Here is an 18,448-nt window from a genome sequence, read left to right on the forward strand (position 1 = left end):
GCAACCTGCAAACCACTCCTCAGTTGAGGAAGAGTCACGTGACCTGAAACGTTAACTCTGATTTCTCTCCACAGATGCTGCAGAGTCTTTCCAAAAATTCTGTTTTTTTTTTATTTACAGCATCCGCGGTTCTTTTGGTTTTTATTTGGTATTCAGCAATGTTTGTGTGTACTTTACAACCCCAAGCATATTCATAGGTGCCTGAAATGTATTCACTGAGTTCTTCAAATCTGAATAAATCAAATGCAAATAGGAAAAATAGTTGCAGATTAATAGTGCCTGTAGCAATACAGGTATTTCACAGTGACAGAACAAACAACTATCACACGCTAGAAATACCTAATGGTGGAGCAGAAGGGGTTAGAGTGTGTGATTATAGATTCAGAACCTATTGAAGTAACAATAATCAAAGCAATCAGGACACAATACCAAGACAATTCAGTACAATTCAGAAAATATCATGATTAAATTATAATGTGTCCCAATCAGACTGCATGTTGAACTCTTTTATTTTTCCCCTCAGTCATAAAAGCAAAACACTCAAGCAGTGCAGAGAAGGACATTACAGCTAATTCCTGGCATTTAACATTTCTGATCTTAGGACAGACGGGCAAAATTAAGACTTTCCCCACATTGAAAATAGCTAAAGATAGGATCCTAAAAATATTAAAACATAATGATCATGTTTGGAAAAAAAGATAGTTGAGTAAGTAAACTAAAAGCAACATTTGGACATTTTATTTAATGTCTGTTAAATAATGAAGGGAGAAACACATGCAATTTACTTCAGATTTGGTGGCATGAATGAGATTCAATTGTACCACTTATAAATGGTACAAATGTCTCAGCAAAATTGCTGTACTTGAAATAAATAGCAATAGTTCAATGACAAATTTAACTCAAAAGTGTATATTTGACATTAAATACAAAAAAAAATGAATTCCGGCGACTTGATAATGCAAAGTTCAAACAATTTAAAACAAGGTGATTTGAAATTAAGTCTTCAGCAAATATTTAGATTTTTATACTTAAAAATTCAAATCTTCTAACTTGAATTTAAGTAAGACAAGGTGGAATGAAATTACACAAATCAATATATGTGGCAGACTGATCCAAAGAATTTTCTCCTTACCATTCTATGGTGAAGCATGTCACTAATCAGAGATACCTCTGATACTCTTATTAATGAAAGAACCAGAATCTGATTTTGATAAATTTGTAGATTTAGATGATAAGAAAATATCAAGGCTTGATATCTGGACTCTAATCAAGTGATTATGCACAGGAAGAAGACATCCAGTCCTGTTATTTATGTCAGCTCTGAAATCAGTGTCCAGAGCTGGTTATGCTTCCATGGCCATGAAAGTTTCTCCAGCCACCTAAAAAAAGGTAGGTACTCCATTTTCTCTTGAAAGGGATTGTCAACTGTTTCCACCGTCCTTCTTAGGCAGTGTATTCGATATAATAACTGGCATTAATATTCTTTATCGTGTTTCTGGTTCATCAATGACCTTAAATTGGTGCCCTCTGGAACTCTTTGCTACATGTAACAGTTTCCCCTTATTGACTATCAAAATACCTTCTTCCACGCTCACCCCCCCCTTCAATACCTCTTAAAATAAATCTCCTGTATTCCACTGACAGCAATCTCAATTTATCTAGTTTTTCTACAATGAATTCCTCATTGCTGTTCAGGGCCTTCACTTCTTACTTGCAAGCAACCTTGAAGCAGAGTTTTGGGCAATATATTGAGACTGTCTGTCTCCAGCTACTTCACCAGTAAGAATAAAAAATCCCTAAGTCGTAACAGTTTTTCATTCTGCAAATATGCACCCAAGCCAGCAATGGTACCTCTGCTTTAAGAGAGTCAGCATACTTGGAAGAAGTGCCTTTGAGAGGACTGCCACATTTGTGATCTGCCCTGCTTGCAATAAAAAAAATTCATCCAGCAAGGTGAAAATTGGGCTTATGTTTCATTTCCAGACAGCAAGAGAGAGCAGAGGCCTCAAAACCTCGCATTTTTGTCCTAAGTATTAGCTTGATGTTATTCCATGCACATTTTGTGAAGATTCTGAAGGTGGTATTTACTTTCCCTATGTATACAACTAGCTCTGCATTCAGAGATAGATTATTTGTCATCATGGACTCGAGGAGGCAAAATTTGCTATTCACCTAAAATAGGGTGTTATTTGGTACAATGGCATATTCTGTTTTGCTTACTGCCAACAAGGGGGGGGGGGGGGGGGGGTTCATCTGATGAAAAGCAGTTATTAGAATCATAGAATCCCTACAACGCAGAACCAGGCTATTCGGCCCATCATGTCTGCACTGACCCACCAAACATCGTCCCACCAAGACCCACCCCCACTAACCTTAATTGCTTTAACGCTGCATTTCACATGAGAAATCCACCTAACCTGCACATTCTGTGCACTATGGGCAATTTAGCATGGCCATCCACCTAACCTGCACATTTCCGGACTGTGGGAGGAAACCCATGCAGACAAGGAGAGAATGTGCAAACTCCACACACTGACAGTCGCCTGAGGGTGGAATCAAACCAGAGTCTCTCATGCTGTGAGGCAGCAGTGCTAACCACTGAGCCACCATGCCACGCCATTGATAGAAACATTCCCTTTATCCAACTAAACACTTCCAAAATTAACTTGCTCAAGATAGGATTCAAATCTTGGGCAGGTGTTAGTTAACAAGCAGTTTAATACTTTAAGGTTCTATACACCAGAGTAAGTATGGGCATACATTAACTAAATTCCCAAAGTACCACAAAGGCTCTTTTTATAAACGATCTTATACCTGGTTGACAAATTTAAAACTAAAAAAGGGAAAATAAAATCCTATTACTTTTACACAAACAGACCACATATGTAACGCAGCATTGCTAGTCTTGTTCAGAGCATAATGGAGTTTTATTTGACAGATAACAGAGCTAACCAAAAGCAAGTGCAATTTGAGTCTATTTATTTTCTGAGAATCTGCAGTCAAAATATCCATGATTTAACTTCCATCTAAGCAGTGAGGGAGATAGTCATCAGACATTAGTTCTACTAGTAGCCTCCCCAAAATGCCTTCATTAGGGAATGGAATTGCAAGAACCAGTCAAAATTCACCAAAATTTTCCAGTCTTCCTGGAACAACACATCAACAATAAAATTTGAAAATCCATCGACTGCAAAATTGTGTTTGAAGTAATGTAGGCTGAAGAAGTTTAGGTGGTTTAACTTTAATGGTTCAGTGATAATTCAAAGAAGAACTTATGTTCATCAGAACACAGCTATGAATATTGAAAGAAAACTGAACTAAATGAACAGTACCAAGATCAATCCTTATAACAAAGGCAAGCATCACTTACTGATAGGTCAGATGCAGTGTTCCACTGGAACTGTTACCATACTGATCTAACAATAACAAGTGACTACTGATGAACAACTGCAAAAAGAAGTTTCTTTCTGTCTTTTGTGTATATTCTCCTTGGATAGTATATCATCCATGTGAAATTCCTCCAAGTCCTAAAAAGAAAAGCCCAACTTTCCTTTTGAAAAAGTAGAAGCACCAACATCAAAGTTATACTGCAATCATTTTTTAGTTTTGAAACTTGTGAAAAATATTGAAACAGTATACACAAGATGGTTTTAAAATTTCAGTGTGGCTTACAAATTTGTAAATTCAAACTTTTGGCATATGCACTTCCAAAATAAATCCCTTGTGTCTAACCCAGTTTAAAGGATGTCCAAGGAAAGTAGTTCAATTTTTAGGAAAAGCTTGTTTTAAACATGCATGAGAGTACATTTTTCAGTTCCATTTTTAAAAAAAATGTTTGTGGGATGTACTGGTAGAGGAAGAAATGAATGTTTGAATGGTGCTGGATTGTGTGGCAATCAAGTGAAATTCTCTTTCTGGCACTGTATGAAACTTCTCAAGCAGTAGCTGAGCTAGAAGGTTATTTCTGATCAATGATGACCAACAGTGATGTGGTTTATGTAGAGACCCTTGCTGAAACAGTTACTCCCTGGCATTTGTTCATTTCTTTGAATTATATACATATATAAATCCAGAATGAGAGAAGTGACACTAAGAGGGCAAAACAGTAATTGGTAATACCACTGCAATCAATCACGCTTTGAACAGAAATAGATATTTATTTTAAATCATAGCAAATTATATTCAATTCCTTTTTAATTACTTAAGTGCACTGTAAACAGAACAATTATAAAAAAAAACAGATCACATGATGAAAATAGCACCCGTGACATTGCAAGTTATCAGGTCCTTGTTTCTCCCACTGCAAGACAAACCAACCTTGCAGATAACAATGTGGATAGTAATTATACAATTTCAAACTAATAAACTGCCAAGCGTGAATTTCTAAAACACCCATTCTACATTTTATCATGATAACAAATGAACCTCCTGAAACTACTGTGACATCTCAAAAACATCAGCTCAGCATCCCTATCAAATATGAAACATTCTTCTCTATGCTCAAATCTGCAGGTAAACAATACAATGAAATTTATTATTGACCACAAAATCTCCCATGGTTAACCATCCAAGCTTCTAATGTTTGTCTGCATCAGTTGTGTTCCATTTTGTTTGAAAACAATTGCCATTTGCTTCAAAATAATAACTGGTTTTTGACATGTGACTATAACACAAAAGCAGGTCACTAAAACAACTGACTCACAATAGATGAAAATGCAGATTTTAAAATAGCTAAATTCTCTTCTGAAGTCAACACATATCCAATGTTGCTCATCAGTACACCAAAGAACACTGATCCTTTACTAAGGCAACTACAGTATGTACCCAGAACACCCAATATCCTTTACTTTGTTTATTGTAGGCCCGTGAATGGTGAATTTTACCAGACTTTAGAGAAAGCCAACCAGAAGATCCTCAGCCAACTTATGCCCAGCACACCAACACCCACACCCACTACCATTAATAACACATGCTCCTACAGAATCAGTGGAGGTGAGAAATTCAGCTCAAACATTAGGAACATCTCTTTTACAGTCAAAAAGGAACTGCAAGCTTGAGACTGCATATACATGTACTTGATGCATCAATTCCACTGCAAGAGTACATGAGATATTCATGAAATGGCTCAGTAATCTTCAGTGTCACTGGACCGCATAATATCTTCCATCGCAAACATCACTGGTGCCAGAATGGATTTCCATAAAAGTTCTCTTTGCTGCCTCCACTATCCACAAGAATCAGTCACTGAATTTATCAACAGTCATTGTCCCTTGTTACATCATGTACGATTAACAAGACAGACCACCGGCTGGCAGCTGTGATAACATATTGGAGTGCAGTGGGTCCAGGAGTCTACACAGGGTCTAAATCCCATCAAGTCTCACAACATCAGGTCAAAGGCAAAGATATCTTCTGCTGATTATTACACCAACCCACCAATGAATCCTGAATTATGCACCACTTGGCAGAAGCACTGCAAAACTCCAGGACGTCAACATCTATAACTGAAAGTGACTCAGTAACACCTCCTACAAAAGTGTTGACCAAACCCTGAAAGAGGTAGATGCCTGACCAGGTATGAGGGGGCCAGAAAGAAAATCTGACTTCACATCAACCTCAACAATCCAACCTGCTGCAGAGACCTGTATCTGCAAGACATCTGCTGGCTTGTTGACCACTAGACAACCTTTGTAAGGACCACGCCTCAAGTTCTCCATTAATAAAGAGGCTGCTCATCATCATTTGGAAGAACAAATAAGAATGCGGAAAACAGGGTTAATGGTAGGGTTCTTAGTCAGGTGGAGGAACAGAGGGATCTTGGGGTCTATGTACATAGATCTTTGAAAGTTGCCACTCAGGTGGATAGAGTTTGTAAGCAGGCCTATGGAGTATTATCGTTCATTAGCAGAGGGGTTGAATTCAAGAGTCGTGAAGTGATGTTGCAGCTGTACAGGACTTTGGTTAGGCCACAGTTGGAGTACTGTGTGCAGTTCTGGTCGCCTCACTTTAGGAAAGATGTGGAAGCTTTGGAGAGGGTGCAGAGAAGATTTACCAGATGTTGCCTGGAATGGAGAGTAGGTCGTACGAGGATAGGTTGAGAGTTCTCGGCCTTTTCTCATTGGAACGGTGAAGGATGAGGGGTGACTTGATAGAGATTTATAAGATGATCAGAGGAATAGATAGAGTAGACAGTCAGAAACTTTTTCCCCGGGTACAACAGAGTGTTACAAGGGGACATAAATTTAAGGTGAAGGGTGGAAGGTATAGGGGAGATGTCAGGGGTGGGTTCTTTACCCAGAGAGTGGTGGGGGCATGGAATGCGCTGCCCGTGGGAGTGGTAGAGTCAGAATCATTGGCGACCTTTAAGCGGCATTTGGATAGGTACATGGATGGGTGCTTAATCTAGGTTAGAAGTTCGGCACAACATCGTGGGCCGAAGGGCCTGTTCTACATAGAACATAGAACATTACAGCGCAGTACAGGCCCTTCGGCCCTCGATGTTGCGCCGATCAAAGCCCACCTAACCTACACTAACCCACTATCCTCCATATACCTATCCAATGCCCGCTTAAATACCCATAAAGTGGGAGAGTCCACTACTGCTACTGGCAGGGCATTCCATGAACTTACGACTCGCTGAGTGAAGAACCTACCCCTAACATCAGTCCGATTCTACCCCCCCTTAATTTAAAGCTATGCCCCCTTGTGTTCTGTGCTGTATTGTTCTATGTTCTATCATGCCCACCGCCATGTCAAACCTGTAGAAGGTGCAGACAGCTCTTGCAAGGATGCAGTTTCATATCAAAAGTGTGACACAAAGCTTTTTTGCTGTTTCTCTTAAATGGTACAAAACAAGCGGAATCTCTGAAGTTGGTGCAGGGTCTCTGTTGGGATCTGGGAGTAATTACAGTGAGGCTGGTTATCCAGATCCGCTCCTGAGATCTCTCCCCTCCCTCCCCATCCAACCTGGATGGCCACAGGAAGCTGGAAACAACACGAGGTTGAGGATTACAGGAATGGACCTGAACACAGCAGTGAGCCATAATACCAAACAAAATGAAAATCAAACCAAACAACAGGGAGAAATAAAACAGAAGAGGAATCCACCCGCAAAACAAAATAAAAATGACAGAAACAAAAAACGTGGAAGCATTTGTTTGCTAAAGTGCAACTTTTAGTTAACGTTCCTGATATTGCGGGGTAAAGAACACTTGTCGCCAGTGTTTATGGAAGGAGGGTCAATCCCCCCCGTTTGCTGAGCACTCACTGTCCGAGTTCCGGTTGGCGCCGGTGGCTGCTGCTCTCCTCTTCCTCCTCCCGTCGGTAAAACTCGAAGCGTTTCCAGCCGTCGTCAGATTTCACCCAATACCCTCCCGGGGATCGCCAGTCCTGCCCTAAGAACGGCATCTTTCCTCCCGCTGGAAGCGGTGGCTCCTGCTGCCTTCCCGTCCCCACTTGCCGACTGTCAGAAGGAACTGGGCATCTACTGACGCTCGCGCCGCGGCCGTTAGTCGGCGGTTGCAATCGGAACGCACGGACAATCACAACTCGCGACACCTGTGTTTACAAACAGCGGACAAGGTCCCGCCCCTTCCTGGGCCTTTATTGACGGAAACGCAACGGCCATCCTCCCCGAGCCGGAAGTCTCCGCTTCTCCCGCCCTATACCTTATCCTAGCCAATCAGCGGTCCCTTTTGTCCTACCGCCCCACCCCCTTCCCCGAAAGCTTCACATTCTCGGTTCTCACTGGTGGAGGTAACAGTCAATCATCGAGGAGGCGATTTGGACGAATACTGAAGGACGTCTATGAGGCAGTGTCCAATGTCTTACATTCTCTTTCTCCTTACGCTGTTTTCCTCTCCCTCCATGCCAAGCACCTGCCCAAAACGTCGATTCTCCTGCTCCTCGGATGCTGCCTGATCTGCTGTGCATTTCCAGCACCACACTTTCCACTCTGATCTCCAGCATCAGCAGTCCTCACTTTCACCTATGCTAAGTTTACCAGTCTTCTCTGCCTTTGTTTCAACCATCCGTTCTTCTTGAATCTGTGGCAGACACAGAGCGCAGTGTATGGGAGAGATGCTGCTAGAATTGTGGAGGTGGGGGGGGCTGTAAATATATCGCTTCCTTGTGCATATCCATCTACACATGCAAAGTCACCCAATCTGCATTGTGTAACCAACCAAACTTTATGGGGATACGCTGGCAAACAATATCCACTACAAACCAAAATGATTCCCACAGTTACCTTGACTATATATCCTCACACCCACTTCCTGTACAGACTCTGTTTTAATTCTCCCAGTTCCTCCATCTCCCATCTCATTCACATCTGTCCTGATGATGCCAACTCCGAAATGTCCACCTTCTTGCTCAACTGAGGATTCCCCATCATAGTTGACAGCCCCCTTGGCTGGATCCGACCCATCACTCATATTTCAGCCCTCACCCTCCCCCCCTTCCCTTTCACAACAGCGATTAGGGCTCCTCTTGTCCACATCTACCAACCTACCAGCAACCACATCTAGAGGATCATTAGCTGCCATTTCTGCCACCTCCAGCAGGATGTCAGCATCACTCTCCTCTCTCCTCTCCTGTCAGTCTTATGCAAAGACCATTCCCTCTGGGGCATCTTGGTCCAATTCTCACTCACTCCTAACACACCCCACTGCCCCATGGCATCTTCTGCAACTGCAGGAAGTGTAGCACCTTCCTGTTTATTTCCTTCCTCCTCAGTATCAAAAGACCTAAACACACTTTCCAGGTGAAGCAGCATTTCACCTATACCTCACTCAATCGAGTCGATGTCATTCACGCCTGTACATTGGGGAAATGAAGCGAAGACTGGGTGACCGTTTTGCAGAAGACCTATGTTCTCTCTGCAAAAAAAGACCCTAAGCTTCCAGTTGCCTGCCACTTGAACACATCACCATATCCCCTGGCCAATACTTCTGTCTCAGGCTTACTGCAGTCGTTCAAGCACAGCTCAGCACAAGCTGGAGGAACAGTACCTAAGTTTCATCTTGGGAACTATAGCCTGCTGGATTCAATATTGAGTTCAACAATCTTAGGGCTTGATGCACGTTCTCCCATATCCTTACCCCAACACCCACACACCAGTCCTTGTTATCACATGGTCTGCTATTACTCACAACCTATTGTTAGCCACTAATTGTTCCCATTAGTACTTATTCTCCAGGCTGATGATTATCCACTCCTTGTCTGTCCAACTGTTCTCTCTGGGCTCTATCTGCACCTATCACTTATCCCTTCTCCCTAACCTGTCTTCTGCATTAAAAAAAATGTTTTCTTGCTACCATCAGATCTGAGGAAGGGTCACTGGATCTGAAACATCTGATTTCTTTCCACAGATGCTGCCAGGCCTGCTGAGCTTTTCTATAATTTCTGTTGTTTTTTCTGATTTCCGAAATCTGCAGTTATTTTAGTTTTTATTATATGAACTATGTTGAATTGAACCATGATGCAGTGAGAGATCTTGCTGAGCCTCACAGAGAGAAACTCTCCATGAAACACAACAAAACTGACATAGCCAGAAAACAAAATATTCAGACCTTGGTTTATTAGTTGTGTTAGGCCGAAGCATCACTCTTTTGAATAAAGGTGCTCTCCCTCTCATTTTCAACCCATTGTTACCTCTACTTGTCTGTTATTGATTTTAGTTATTTATTGTCATTTGTATTTTATTAAAACATTCAGTGAAAAGTATTGTGTCACCTTAAGATACAGAAAAATAAATCAAAACATAGAATATAAAGGCAGAAAAGTAAAAGAAAACGAAAGAAAAAGAATCACAAATTATAGAATTATAAAATCATAGAAAGTTTGCAGTACAGAAGAAGGCCATTTAGCCTATTCTATTAGATTAGATTAGATTAGATTTTCCTACAGTGTGGAAACAGGCCCTTCGACCCAACCGGTCCACACCGACCCTCCGAAGAGTAACCCACCCAGACCTATTTCCCTCTGACTAATGCACCTAACACTCTGGGCAATTTAACATGGCCAATTCACCTGAGCTGCACATCTTTGGATTGTGGGCGGAATAGTTCTGACTACCTGCAAAACTAATGCACCCAGTGCCAGTTGGCACCTTTTTCGTGTGTTATTGCAACTTTTTCCTCTTCCATTGTCTATTGCCATCTTCATAATTGTTAGCACCCGAGAAATTTCCTTCTTTTGCCAATCGACAAACAATGGTGTCAACTCATTATTTAGGGGGGGTAAAAACAATGACTGCAGATGCTGGAAACCAGATTCTGGATTAGTGGTGCTGGAAGAGCACAGCAGTTCAGGCAGCACCCAAGGAGCAGCAAAATCAACATTTCGGGCAAAAGGCCTTCAAGTTTCACAATATCCTTCAGATAGGAGGGAGACCAGAATTGCACGCAATATTCTAAAAGCGGTCTAAACAATGTTCTGTACAGATGCAAGATGACCTCCCAAATTCTGTACTCAATTATCTGACCAATCAAGGAAAGCGTACCAAATGCCTTCTTCACTATCCTATCTACCTGCGACTCTACTTTCAAGGACTCTACTTTCATTATTTATTTGTTTTGAGCTGTTTTTGCTTGTGTCAGATTTGCATATCATGTTTATTAAAGTAATGGATTTTACTTTGGTTATATTTAGAGTCATAGAGTCATAAAGATATACAGCACAGAAACCCTTTGGTCTAATTTGTCCATGCTGCCCAGAAATCCTAACCTAATCTAGCCCCATTTGCCAGCACTTAGAGTCATAGAGTCATAGAGTCATAGAGCTGTACAGCATGGAAACAGACCATTCAGTCCAAACTGTCCACGCCGGCCAGATATCCCAACCCAATCTAGTCCCACCTGCCAGCACCCGGCCCATATCCCTCTGAACTCTTCCTATTCATATACCCATCCAAATGCCTCTTAAATGTTGCAATTGTACTAGCCTCCACCACTTCCTCTGGCAACTCATTTGATACACACACCACCCTCTGCATGAAAAAGTTGCCTCTTAGGTCCCTTTAATATCTTTTCCCTCTAACTCTGAACCTATACCCTCTAGTTCTGGACTCCCCCACCTCAGGGAAAACACCTTGTCTGTTTATCCTATCCATGCTCCTCATGATTTTATAAACCTCTATAAGGTCACCCCTCAGTCTCAGAAGCTCCAGGGAAAACAGCTCCAGCCTATTCAGCCTCTCCCTATAGCTCAAATCCTCCAATCCTGATAGCATCCTTGTAAATCTTTTCTGAACCCGTTCAAGTTTCACAATATCCTTCAGATAGGAGGGAGACCAGAATTGCACACATTATTACAAAAGCGGTCTAACCAATGTCCTGTACAGACGCAACATGACCTCCCAAATTCCGTACTCAATGCTCTGACCAATCAAGGAGAGCATACTTCACTATCCTATCTACCTGCGACTCTACTTTCAAGGAACTATGAACTTGCACTCCAAGGTCTCTTTGTTCAGCAACACTCCCTAGGACCTTACCATTAAGTGTATAAGTCCTGCTCTGGTTAGCTTTTCCAAACTGGAGCACCCCACATTTATCTAAATTAAACTCCATCTGCCACTCCTCAGCCCATTGATCCATCTGATAAAGATCCTGTTGTAATATGGGGTAACTTTCACTGTCTACTATATCTCCAATTTTGATATCATCTACAAACTTACTAACTATACTTCCTATCTTCACATCCAAATCATTTATATTAATAATGAAAACCAATGGATCCAGTACTGATATTTGTGGTATACCACTGGTCACAGGCCTCCAGTCTGAAAAGCAACATGCCACCAACACCCTCTGTCTTCTGCCTTCAAGCCAGTTCTGTATTCAAATGGATAGTTCTTCCTGTATTCTATGAGATCTAACCTTGCTAACCAGTCTCCCATGAGGAACCTTTTGGACCCCTTACCAAAGTCCATATAGATCACATCTACTGCTCTGCCCTCATCAATCCTCTTTGTTACTTCTTCAAAACTCAATCAAGTTTGTGAGACGTGATTTCACAAACACAAAGCCATGTTGACTATTTCTAATCAGTGCTGAAAATGTGTTGCTGGAAAAGCGCAGCAGGTCAGGCAACATCCAAGGAGCAGGAAAATCGACGTTTCGGGCATGAGCACTTCTTCAGGAATGAGGAGAGTGTGCCAAGCAGGCTAAGATAAAAGGTAGGGAGGAAGGACTTGGGGGAGAGGCGTTGGAAATGCGATAGGTGGAAGGAGGTTAAGGTGAGGGTGATAGGCCGGAGTGAGGGTGGGCGCGGAGAGGTCAGGAAGAAGATTGCAGGTTAGGAAGGTGGTGCTGAGTTCGAGGGTTGGAACTGAGACAAGGTGGGGGGAGGGGAAATAAGGAAACTGGAGAAATCTGAGTTCATCATTTGTGGTTGGAGGATTCCTAGGCGGAAGATGAGGTGCTCTTCCTCCAGCTGTCGTGTTGCTATGGTCTGGTGATGGAGGAGTCCAAGGACCTGCATGACCTTGGTGGAGTGGGAGGGGGAGTTGAAATGTTGAGCCATAGGGTGGTTGGGTTGGTAGGTCCAGGTGTCCCAGAGGTGTTCTCTGGAACGTTCCGCAAGTAAGTGGCCTGTCTCCCCAATATAGAGGAGGCCACATCAGGTGCAGCGGATGCAGTAAGTGATGTATGTGGAGGTGCAGGTGAATTTGTGATGGACATGGAAGGATCCCTTGGGGCCTTGGAGGGAAGTAAGGGGGGAGGTGTGGGCGCAGGTTTTGCATTTCTTGCGGTTGCTGGGGAAGGTGCCAGGAGTGGAGGTTGGGTTGGTGGGGGGTGTGGACCTGACAAGGGAGTCACGGAGGGAGTGGTCTTTTCGGAAAGCTGATAGGGGAGGGGAGGGAAATATATCCCTGGTGGTGGGGTCTGTTTGGAGGTGGCGGAAATGATGAAGGATGATATGATGTATTTGGAGGTTGGTGGGGTGGTAGGTGAGAACCAGTGGGGTTCTGTCCTGGTGGTGATTGGAGGGGCGGGGCTCAAGTGTGGAGGAGCGGGAAGTGGAGGAGATACAGTGGAGAGCTTCATCGATCACGTCTGGGGGGTAATTGCGGTCTTTGAAGAAGAAGGCTACCTGGGTTGTTTGGTATTGGATCTGGTCCTCCTGGGCGCAAATGCGGCGGAGACAAAGGAATTGGGAATATGGGATGGCGTTTTTACAGGGGGCAGGGTGGGAGGAGATGTAGTCTAGGTAGCTGTGGGAGTCGGTCGGTGTATAGTAAATGTCCGTGTTGATTCGGTCATCCGAGATAGAAATGGAGAGGTCTAGGAAGGAGAGGGAGGAGTCTGAGACGGTCCAAGTAAATGTGAGGTCGGGGTGAAAGGTGTTGGTAAAGTGGATGAACTGTTCAACCTCCTCATGGGAGCACGAGGCAGCGCCAATACAGTCATTAATTTAGCGGAGGAAAAGGTGGGGGGGTGGTGCCAGTGTAGCTGCGGAAGATGGACTGTTCCACATATCCTACGAAGAGGCAGGCATAGCTGGGGCCCATGCGGGTGCCCATGGCTACTCCTTTGGGTTGGAGGAAGTGGGAGGATTGAAAAGAGAAGTTGTTCAGAGTGAGGACCAGTTCAGTCAGTCGGAGGGTGTCAGTGGAAGGGTACTGGTTGGTACGGCGGGAAAGGAAGAAGCGGAGGGCTTTGAGTCCTTCGTGATGACGGATGGAAGTGTATAGGGACTGGATGTCCATGGTGAAGATAAGGTGTTGGGGACCGGGGAAGTGAAAATCATGGAGGAAGTGGAGGGCGTGGGTGGTGTCCCGAACGTAGTTGGGGAGTTCTTGGACTAAGAGGGACAGGACCGTGTCGAGGTATGCAGAGATGAGTTCGGTAGGGCAGGTGCAGGCTGAGACAATGGGTCGGCCGGGGCAGTCAGGTTTGTGGATTTTGGGCAGGAGGTAGAAACAGGCGGTGTGGGGTTGTGGGACTATGAGGTTGGAGGCGGTGGATGGGAGATCCCCTGAGGTGATGAGGTTATGGATGGTTTGGGAGATGATGGTTTGGTGGTGGGAGGTGGGGTCATGGTCAAGGGGGCAGTAGGAGTAGGTGTCCGCGAGCTGGCATTTAGCCTCAGCGGTGTAAAGGTCGGTGTGCCAAACTACTACCGCGCCTCCCTCATCTGCCGGTTTGATAGTGAGGTTGGGGTTGGAGCGGAGGGAGTGGAGGGCTGCACGTTCCGAGGGTGACAGGGGTGGAGAGGTTGAGGCGGTTAATTTTTTCTTGCGGTTGCAGGGGAAGGTGCCGGGGACCTTCCTAACCTGCAGTCTTCTTCCTGACCTCTCCGCCCCCACCCCCACTCCGGCCTATCACCCTCACCTTAACCTCCTTCCACCTATCGCATTTCCAACGCCCCTCCCCAAGTCCCTCCTCCCTACCTTTTATCTTAGCCTGCTTGGCACACTCTCCTCATTCCTGAAGGGCTTATGCCCGAAACGTCGATTCTCCTGCTCCTTGGATGCTGCCTGACCTGCTGCACTTTTCCAGCAACACATTTTCAGCTCTGATCTCCAGCATCTGCAGTCCTCACTTTCTCCTTATTTCTAATCAGTCCTTGCCTTTCCATATTTATTCATGAACAGCATATTGCTCGTGCTTTATTTCAAAATACTTGGAGAAAATAATCATTCAGAATATTGACTTGTTTTGTATATGTAATCATTTTTAAAAAATATGTCTTATCATGTTATCATCTATTATCTGGTTGTCCTCATATTGTTATAATATTCAAATAATTCTTACTGTTGTGTTTAACTGCTGTACTTTTTCTAGAATTTTCTCTTCTCTCTGTTTAAATATTCTTAAAACATTAAATTCAGGGCACCCTTTCCTTTTCCTTGTTGTATATTGACCAAAACCTATTTGGAAAGATTTAGGCCAATTTTAGTGTGACATTTGGTTCCTCACCCATTATGAGTGGATCCTGACTCTGACTGTCCTAAGTGACTGACTGACCATGTCTAAGCCCCTTGGAAGGTTACTGGAGACTCACCTTGATTTGCTGTATTGAAACCATCTGACTGAAGACTTCACTGAGGATTGCTGACAACCACAAGAAGCTTCTGGGTTTGTTTCTGTGCTAAACAGCAAGGCAGTACCACAGTTCTGTGAGTCTGGAATCTCAGGCTTATATAAGTATTAAGAGAGCAGTTTATAAGGCCGTTAACAAGTGATAATCCCCTTTAATAGACAACTTGCTGCTGCCTAGCTAGAACCTTACCTCGATACCTAGAACATAGCTGAAAGATGCAGTGAGTTGTTCCTGACATCAGAACAAGTCTTGCTGCACTTCCAGTATGACTGTCACATTTCTCACCATAACCCATGTCATTCAGGCCCCTGTAAGATTCCACTCTTTGACTCTGGAAAATATCAACTTGAACTTTGGAGAAGGAGATGTGAATGAAATCCTTTATCCAAGTTTAGAATTAATACTATCCTGGATTGTTATGCCATGTCCACTTATTAATCCATGATGTATTATTATATTATGTTTAATGTTTTGTGTTTCAAGCTTTGTTTGAGAGTATCCTTCACAACCACTTGAATATTTCTGAGATGAACATCAGTCAGCGCTGAATGTTTCTGAGTAAGAGAATACTTCGTAGATTCCCACCTCACTTGTGTCAATGTTCACAACATCAAATAAAGCTACATGCACATACATACAGACACACGTACTCAAATAGTGAGTTGAGGTGGCATTCATTAATTTATGTTACTCAGGTGAGGAGAAGCAAATGATGATACTAGAAGAGCAGCAGAAACTCACTGGCTGGATAACCAAGTGAATAGCATCCTGTGTTTTGTGGAATGTAGCAACACTTGTCATTCTGGTCATAGAGTCCTTGAGATGTACGGCATGGAAACAAACCCTTCAGTCCAACCCATCCATGCTGACCAGATATCCCAACCCAATCTAGTCCCACCTGCCAGCACCCAGCCCATATCCATCTAAACCCGTCCTATTCATATACCCATCCAAATGCCTCTTAAATGTTACAATTGTACCAGCCTCCATCACATCCTTTGGCAGCTCATTCCATACACGTACCACCTTCTGCGTGAAAACGTTGCCCCTTAGGTCTCTTTTATATCTTTCCCCTCTCACCCTAAACCTATGCCCTCCAGTTCTGGACTCCCCGACCCTAGGGAAAAGAATTTGTCTATTTATCCTATCCATGCCCCTCATAATTTTGGAAACCTCGATAAGGTCACCCCTCAGCTGCCGACGCTCCAGGAAAAACAGCCCCAGCCTGTTCAGCCTCTCCCTGTAGCTCAGATCCTCCAACCCTGGCAACATCCTTGAAAATCTTTTCTGTACCCTTTCAAGTTTCACAACATCTTTCCGATAGGAAGGAGACCAGAACTGCAAGCAATATTCCAACAGTGGCCTAACCAATGTCCTGTACAGCCGCAACATGACCTCCCAACTCCTGTACTCCATACTCTGACCAATAAAGAAAAGCATACCAAACACCTTCCTCACTATCCTATCTACCTGCAACTCCACTTTCAAGGAGCTATGAACATGCACTCCAAGGTCTCTTTGTTCAGCAACACTCCCTAGGACCTTACCATTAAGTGTATAAGTCCTGCTAAGATTTGCTTTCCCAAAATGCAGCACCTCTCATTTATCTGAATTAAGCTCCATCTGTTGCTTCTCAGCCCATTGGCCCATCTGGTCAAGATCCTGTTGTAATCTGAGGTAACCCTCTTTGCTGTCCATGACACCTCCAGTTTTGGTGTCACCTACAAACTTACTAACTCTTATGCTCGCATCCAAATCATTTATGTAAAAGACAAAAAGTAGAGGGCCCAGCACCGCTCCTTGTGGCACTCCACTGGTCACAGGCCTCCAGTCTGAAAAACAACCCTCCACCACCACCCTCTGTCTTCTACCTTTGAGCCAGTTCTGTATCCAAATGGCAAGTTCTCCCTGTATTCCATGAGATCTAACCTTGCTAATCAGTCTCCCATGGGGACCTTTGTTGAACGCCTTACTGAAGTCCATATTGATCACATCTACTGCTCTGCCCTCACCAATCTTCTTTGTTACTTCTTCAAAAAACTCAATCAAGTTTGTGAGACATGATTTCCCATACACAAAGCCATGTTGACTATCCCGAATCAGTCCTTGCCTTTCCAAATACATGTACATCCTGTCCTTCAGGATTCCCTCCAACAACTTGCCCACCACTGAGGTTAGGCTCACCGGTCTATAGTTCCCTGGCTAGTCTTTACTGCCCTTCTTAAACAGTGGCATCACGTTTGCCAACCTCCAGTCTTCCGGCACCTCACCTGTGACTATCGATGATGCAAATATCTCAGATGGTATTGCTATTCACTGAAAATAGTCAAGAATATTTAGCCTGGAAAGAGGTTGTCGCTCTTAAGATTGACAGAAGAAATAACTTTGTTACTGCTGGTGGTGTTCTAATTCTGGAATGGCGATAGTGACCTTTTTAACAGATGGTGCACTGCTACAACTTCATTGTTACAGTATAGTTCCTGGACCTGTAGAGATGGTTAATTTTATAATGATGTGTTTCAAAAGTGCAACTCTGTGTTGTGTGAACCCCCTGCCCTCCTAGGCCATTTTTGCATTAACGCCCCCATGATAGAATGGTTTTGTATTGGTATAATGAGATTGTGGTGAGGAAGATCTGAGACACCAAACACATATAAGGTCTCTTTCTGATGGCTATTGAATCTCATGTCCTATTACCACTGGACGGGACAATGAGATTTCATGGCAGTCCTGTGAAATAGTGTGGGTGAGGAATCATTTAGGCAAAAGGATGGAAGGAAATCAAGGTTTCCTAAACTGGGATTCTCTGACCAACATTTATTGTTATTCAGCAGGGGAAGCACATTCATCAATGGGAATTTTGGTTCGAATATTATTCTAAAGTAGTTAACAGCAGCCATCATAATACTAAATATTATCTTTTGTCAATTGACTATTTGAGACAATGTGGTGAAAAAAGTGATTGCGTACAGCTCGTTATTGCAGGTCCACGATATGGTGTCAATAAGCTTAGCGTTTTCACTACAGATGCTCTAGAATGCTTAAGGGCAATCATGCAAGTATTGCCATGGCAACACCTAATGTTTGCTGATGGCAAGAGGATGAACATGACTACTTGATCTATTTTTAATTGCATGCTGACTCACGGAAAAGTAGCCTTGACTGACATATTTAATGTACAAGAAATAAATTGTTGCATACTTTTCACAACAGTGTAGAAGTTATTTTCATGAAATATCGTGTGAGACTAAATCACACTGATCAGAATAGTTGTCGATTCAAACTCTGCTCTGTGGTTAACCAGCTAATTTAGCACGAATAGCACCATTGGCTTTCACATCCACAGGTGGAATTCAGAAATTGGAGACCAATCGCACTGTTGAATGCGGATTACAAA

General features: G+C 43.3%; 1 protein-coding gene across 2 annotated transcripts in view; it reads right to left on the minus strand.

Moving 5' to 3' along the window:
• The window catches only part of fbxo25 (F-box protein 25), a 43,344-nt gene extending 35,743 nt beyond the window's left edge, over positions 1-7,601 (minus strand). Inside the window, exon 1 of one of the 2 annotated variants that reach the window (XM_072560898.1) lies at positions 7,268-7,601. In XM_072560898.1, coding sequence (XP_072416999.1) covers positions 7,268-7,407 — 140 coding nt within the window. In that variant the 5' untranslated portion in view covers positions 7,408-7,601. The remainder of the gene's footprint in view (positions 1-7,267) is intronic. The other variant, XM_072560905.1, reaches the window with a different exon arrangement.
• Positions 7,602-18,448: the final 10,847 nt, after the last annotated feature.

Source organism: Chiloscyllium punctatum, chromosome 3 (genome assembly GCF_047496795.1).
Source record: "Chiloscyllium punctatum isolate Juve2018m chromosome 3, sChiPun1.3, whole genome shotgun sequence".
NCBI lineage: Eukaryota > Metazoa > Chordata > Chondrichthyes > Orectolobiformes > Hemiscylliidae > Chiloscyllium > Chiloscyllium punctatum.